This window comes from Trachurus japonicus, chromosome 3, assembly GCF_045865225.1.
Source record: "Trachurus japonicus isolate A0001 chromosome 3, Traja_1.0".
NCBI lineage: Eukaryota > Metazoa > Chordata > Actinopteri > Carangiformes > Carangidae > Trachurus > Trachurus japonicus.
The window spans coordinates 977,252-984,020 of record NC_140909.1 but is presented as its reverse complement, the minus strand read 5'-3'; the positions used below and the strand labels follow the sequence as shown (position 1 = coordinate 984,020).

Sequence of the window (6,769 nt, the reverse complement as noted above, 5' to 3'; positions counted from 1 at the left end):
AATCACCAGAAGATCAATAATAATAATAAAGTAGCTTTTTGTTTTGGCCTTGAACTCATTCAAACATTCAAATTCTGTGCTTCACTTCCTCCTTCGCTCTTCATGCAAAACAGAAATGAACACACCGACCGACCGACTGACGGCTCCATGAACACACACACACACACACCGACACACAGACACACACACACACAGTCCATTATCATTATTATTATCGTCATCGTCATTATTACTCAACATGTTTTGGGACCAGAGTCTGATTCCCGCGGCTGCAGCAGTGTCTCTTCTGACTCGGTTGCTGTTGTTTTGCATCCGTTCATCCTCTCGTGGGCTGCGACTCGCCCTCGAAGGCCCGGTTGTCATAGAGATGCTGCTGCTGCTGCTGCTGCTGCTGCTGCTGCTGCTGCTGTCTCTCCGGGTCGGTCAGCGGCACCTCGTACATGGCCTCTTCTCCTCCTCCTCCTCCTCCGGCCACGGTGATGACGGTGACGTCCGGCGTCGCCTCGGACTCGATGCCGTCCTTGGTCTCCTCCTCCACGCCGAGCGCCTTCAGGATGTCGCACTTGCACATGGGGCAGGTGCGGCGCTCCAGCAGCCAGGGCTCGATGCACGCCTTGTGGAAGATGTGGTCGCAGGTCAGCACCGTCACCACCTCGCCGGCGCGGTACGACTCGATGCACACGGCGCACATGTGGCAGTCGGACGCCGTCTCCTCGTCGTCCCGCTTCAGCGTGCGCACCTGCACGAGGCAGCAGCAGTTAGCAAGTTTTTACAACTTCAACCGACAAATGTGAAACATGGTTACAGCACTAGACAGGAAACAACTTCACCTTGCCTTTACCTAGAACCAATGCACTCAGGTCAGTTATGTATATATATTAGGGCTGGGCCGATATGCTTTTGTGCCGATTCGATTCTCTAACGATTTTTTGGATGGCGATTCGATTTAAATTGCGATTCTACGATATTGACGATTCTCTCGATTTTTAGTCTGCATTTTTAACATTTATCTGCACACAAATACTGTAGGAGCCTATAAATTATATAAAAATAAACATACTCCATTATGAAGTGAACTTTTGAAAATTCAAAAAAAAAAAAATAATTCAAAAAAAAAAATCGATTTTTGGAAAAAAAATCTATTAAAAAATCGTCCAAAAAGATATCGCGATATTTATGTGAATCGATTTTTTCTCCCACCCCTAATATATATATACATTTATTTATCCTTGCCTATATTAATATTAGGGCTGGGCCAAAAAATCGATTTTTATATTAATCGCTCTCTCGCGTTCTCATATGAGAATCGATTTTTTTTCAATTAAAAAAAAAAATATATATATTTTTTTTTTTTTTTTTGGCGACGACCAATCTTTATTGTACGATCATGTATTCTGTGCCATTACACTCGACAAAGTCAAACCGGCCTGTTGTGTTTGTTTGTTCACAGATATCTACGTATGTGAACAAACGAACACAACAGACAAACTGATGTGATGTGTGTATTGTTTTTTGTAAATATGACTTATGATGTATTATCAAGTGTTTGGTTCAACCTGCTCTTGTTTAAGGAAAGAAAATCACAATAAATGAAATATAAAATCGCAATACTTGTTTAATCAGAATCGCAATTTAAATCGAATCGGGACCCAAAAAAATCGTTAAGAGAATCGAATCGGCACAAAAGCATGTCGGCCCAGCCCTAATCAATATAAATTTAAATCACTTGCTTTGAGCAGCCTACTCTGTCATATGAAGTATCCAATCATGTTGATAAGTTTTGTGCAATGGTATGGAAATGTTTGTATTGTTTGTTAAGTGGATGTATGTGTTTTTATTGGGTGGCAAAGCAGTTTCCCCTTGGGGATCATCAATAAAGTTTTCTAATCTAATCTAATCTAATCTAATCTAATCTAATCTAATATAGAGCTGTAGCTCACTGGAACCCCCCACACACACACACACACTGGATCACAACCACGGGAATGTCCAGTTTTAAAATGAAACTGAGAGAAGCTGTGTTTCATCATAATATTATGCTGCAATTATAGACTACTACTAAATTAGGCAATCATGTTAAGTTGAATTCAAGCATGTTACTGTAATACACCTGAGTTGAACATTTATGCTTTAGGTTATCTCATGTATACTCTTCTATAATCATGTAACTATTTTATAATCATGTAAAAAACTATATTACTCCTAGATCATGTGATGTTTATAATCATGTAACTATTTTATAATCATGTAAAAAACTATATTACTCCTAGATCATGTGATGTTTATAATCATATAACTATTTGATAATCATGTAAAAAGCTATATTATTCCTCTTGATCATGGTAACTCATTTACATTGTACTACTTAATATGCATTTCTATAGTCTTGTTAATATATTCAGGAGGAAATTATTTTATGTAATTCTTTGTCTAAACACTGTATTGTTGGAATAAGTGTTTGATTTAATGTGGACCCCAGGAAGAATAGTCTTCATCTCCAACACTGCAAAACCCCCCCAGGTCCAGGACACACACACACTGCAAAAACTCAACATCTTACCAAGAATATTTGTCTTATTTCTAGTCAAAACAAATCTCATTATTCTTAAAATAAGACTCATCACATAAAAAGTAGCTTGTTTTAAGACACTTTTTACTTCTTTCAAGCAGATTTTCACTTGAAATAAGTAGAAAAATCTGATAGTGGAGCAAGTTTTTCTTTCTTATTACAAACACACACAAAAAAAACTTGCTTTCACTGGCAGATTTTTCTACTTATTTCAAGTGAATATTTGTTTGAAACAAGTCAAAAGATCTAAAAACAAGTTATTTTTTAGGTGACGAGTCTCATTTTAAATGAAAAGAGTTTAGTTTTGACTAGAAACGAGACATTTTGACAAGAAATGACAAATATTCTTGGAAAGATTTTGAGTTTTTACAGTGTATGCATTTCTATAATCTTGTTAATATATTCAGGATAAATGATTTTATGTAATTATTTGTATAAACACGGTATTGTTGGAATAAGTGTTTGATTAAGAATAGTCTCCATCTTTATGCAGACTAATGGGGATCCAAAGAATACAATAAAGAACAAACAATCAACAACCTGCAGGCGCTTGATGGCCTTCTTGGCCTCGTTCTTCAGCCGGCGCTCCGAGCGGCGGTGCCGGCTCAGGCCGTAGAGCCGGTTGGCGGAGACGAACACGAAGTAGGCGATGGAGGCGGCCGTGACGATGAAGAAGGCGATGGACAGGAAGTAGAGCCAGTACGTGTCCATCCAGGGCCCGTGAGGACTCCCCGGCTCGATGACCATCAGCACCTCGGTCCCGTTCCTCACCAGCTTCACCATGTCCATCCCGGGAGCGTTCCCCACCATGATGGCCACGATGCCGAGCGCGTCGGAGTGGGACATGTGCGTGGTGCTGTTCCCGCTGCCGTCCACGTTGTACACGACCACGGCGGCGGCTCCCTGGCGCTTGGCGGCGTTGATCTTCTCGCTGAAGGTGCAGTTCCCTCTCTTCACCAGAGCGATCCACGGCGGCGAGCTGGCGTTGCGGCTGTAGACGGGATCGCCGCCGCAGCCTTTGGGGTCGCCCTGCGGGAGCGTCACCAGGCCCGCGGCCTTCTCCACCGGGGAGTTACGACCGAACACGCCGCACTCGCAGATCTTGTCCACGGTCTCGGTCTCGTTGTTGCTGTTGCGGACGTAGCCGATCTCCACCACCGCCGTCCAGAACAGGAAGCCGGCGGAGCAGCGAGCGAGGCCGGACAGACACAGCAGCAGCGGCAGCAGCAGCCGATGGCGTTGTCGAGTCGCCTCAGCCATGGCAACGACTCGACGACTCAACGACTCCTCTGGAAACAGCAGCCGAGCCTCCTAGAGCTCTACAGCCTCTCTACCTGCTGTTAAAACTAAAAACTCCTCTTTCAGTGTCGGTTATGTCCCAGTTTCCTGGTCGAGTCTGAACCCGAGTCGTCGTCGTTGCCGTCGACAACAGTAACCTGATCGCAGCCTTTGGTAACACAACACCACCAGCTCTGCTCTCTCACTCACCTCCTGTTATCTCCCTGAACCTTGAACACTGAGCACTCCTCCTTGCAGAACAGAGGGCAGGGTTCTGCTGCTCAACAGGTTCAACACACACACACACACACACAAACACACACAGACACACACCTCTACCTCTACCGTCAAGGAAGCAAAGTATGAGAACGCACAAACACGATAAGCAGCAGCCGATAAGGATAATTCCAGTGACAGAGGTCAGAGACACGGCGCTGCTCATAAACACTTTGACTCTGCCTGGCAGGGAGGCGACCGCAGCAGCAGCAGCAGCTCCGCCTGCTTTTCTGGTCCGACTCGTTTCCTTCCCCTATTTCTGTGGCCAAAGGCAAACACACCAGTTCCACTGCAACACAATACACACACAACACAGTACTGTACACACACACACACACTGTGTTTGTCTGCAACTCCCATTTAACACACAAACACACACACAGAGAGTCTTATAGTGACGGTTTGTGATATTTACTGAGCTTCAGTTCACAGCAGCAACAACATACCAGTGACAACTGAGCTGGAACAGACCTGTCCACCAGTTTCCATTGTATCTCCTTACACACAAGTGAAAGCACACACACACACACACAGACGCACACACAGAGTCACACAATGTGCTATTGAATAATATATCAGAGTGGGACAAAGATGTGTAAATAAGAGGCCGCTGCTGTTTGCTCGCGATAACAGAACAAACATCACGTCTGAAATAACTTCACAGCTCAAACATGATGAAACTTAATGGAATTAACTATTAACAAAGAAAAAAAAACACACACATATACTTTGTTTTTCTCTCTGTGAGTCCAGCAGCAGCGCCACCTGCTGGTCGGAGACAAGTCGACACCTGAGCCACAGGTGAGTCAGCACCATGAACACTGACTGGACGTCAGTCAGCTGATCGACCAGCTGACAGAAACCCGTGAGTTACGATCGGTGGAGGACGAAGAGGAAACAGCAGCAACAATAAAAACAGCAGAGAGAGAAAGAGAGGGGGAGGGAGGTGGCTAATACCTGGACAACCGTGAGAGCATTCAATAAATAATCTTACGGGTAAAGATTGTAAAATTAAATATCTAATGTGATTTATGAGTTAAACTCAAACTCAAACTTCACGTCCTCTTTTCAAAATGAAAAGTGGGTTAATGAAAAAAAGAGAAGTTCAATAAATAAATAAAGTAATAAATAAACTCTGTGAATCTGAGCTTTAATGATTATTATCAGTTTTATTTCATTATGTTTCATTTATTTCTGTGAATTTATCCCACGTGATCATTTCTCCCATAAAAGTTGATTTATTTCTTTGAGTTTATGAAATGAAGAGAAAATGTTTCTACAATAAGATGGAAACTGCAGAAGTTCAATAAAATGGCCTGTAATAAACTCTGTTATCACTTATTCCCATGTATACATTTATTATTTTAGTTTTATTGTTTACTTTTATGTATCCATATACATTTATAGGTATGGGTATATGTGAATACATATCTTATGGTTTATTGTTGTAACACTGACTTGTACTTTTCTATATTTCTCAGTAAAATAAAATAAAAAGTTGATCACAAAAAACAACTGTTATTGTTAATCTGAGTTTTAATGATTATTATCAGTTTTATTTCATTATGTTTCATTTATTTCTGTGAATTTATCCTACGTGATCATTTCTCCCATAAAAGTTGATTTATTTGTTTAAAGTTTTTCTCCACTGGTTTGTCTCATTTTAAAATGTGTCAGCCTCATTTTATTCTATGAGTCATCACATGCACAATAGTCTGTTCAGTTGTCTAAATGAGTCAAGAACATAAAACCATGACTACCATATATTTATTTACAGACTGTAGGCTACTTGTCAGCTTCCTTGTTTTTGTTCATGTGTTTATATTACAGTATATGATGCAGCTGTATACATTTTCTTTTTACTCTTTTTACTCATGTGCTTATAGCTGAGCTCTAGAGCTTTAAACTTTTCTTTTATTCTACTTTTTTATTCTTTTTTGCTCCTGCTTTTAACTCTATGTTAAAAAAAATGTTTGTTTTTATGCTGTTTTGTGCTGTTCTTTTTTTAATGTTTTGTCTTTATGTAAAGCACAGACATTGAGTTGCCTTGGTATGAAATGTGCTATATATAAATAAAGACACCTTGCCTTGTCTAACTCTGATGAATGGAAGTTACTTCACGTGTGAATAAAAATAGTTACATGAGTCCAGTGTGTGACGTCAAACCTTGGAGACTTCTCTTCCTGTAAAATCCTTTTAATTGTCAGTTTTATACACAGTTGCGTTCTGTTATCTAGACAATAAAAACCAGTCCAGTAGCTATAGTGAAAGAAGCACTGGGCTCAGACTGAGAGGAAACATGAGGGACGTTTGACCTACAATTGTAAATTTGATTCGTACTGTGGTGGTGGGCTTTTATGAAATGATGTACTTGAATGAATGGGTGATGTGTGAAGTACAGTTATTGTTGTAGGCTATTTTATATTTTTCTATCCTTGAAATGTTTTTTTTTTATTGTGTCACTATGTGTTCTGTTGTGTTTCTGGTGAAACCAAGGAAAATAAAGTTTTCGTAATCGTAATATTTCACTGCTCCTCTGCCGTAGTGATAAAACATCTAAACATGTTGACTTGCAGTGACACGATGCCAAAGGGACGATGCTTTTTGGAGGAAACTGACTATTTGTATGAGAAGGAAATTTAGTTT

The 6,769-nt window shown here is 40.7% G+C and overlaps 1 protein-coding gene across 1 annotated transcript; it reads right to left on the bottom strand.

The window, feature by feature from the left end:
• Window positions 1-247: 247 nt before the first annotated feature.
• Window positions 248-3,876, bottom strand: LOC146989375 (RING finger protein 148-like). The gene is made up of 2 exons (XM_085804919.1): window positions 3,110-3,876; window positions 248-739 (listed from the first exon to the last, which is right to left on the bottom strand). The coding sequence occupies exons 1-2, from the start codon at window positions 3,827-3,829 to the stop codon at window positions 317-319; spliced, it is 1,143 nt and encodes a 380-aa protein (XP_085661045.1). The 5' UTR covers window positions 3,830-3,876; the 3' UTR covers window positions 248-316.
• Window positions 3,877-6,769: the final 2,893 nt, after the last annotated feature.

Excerpts from the sequence above, each read along its gene's own strand:
- LOC146989375 (XM_085804919.1), bottom strand. The coding sequence starts at position 3,829 with ATGGCTGAGGCGACTCGACAACGCCATCGGCTGCTGCTGCCGCTGCTG. Across the intron at positions 740-3,109 it reads AGGCCATCAAGCGCCTGCAG|GTGCGCACGCTGAAGCGGGA; the intron begins GTTGTTGATTGT and ends TGCCTCGTGCAG.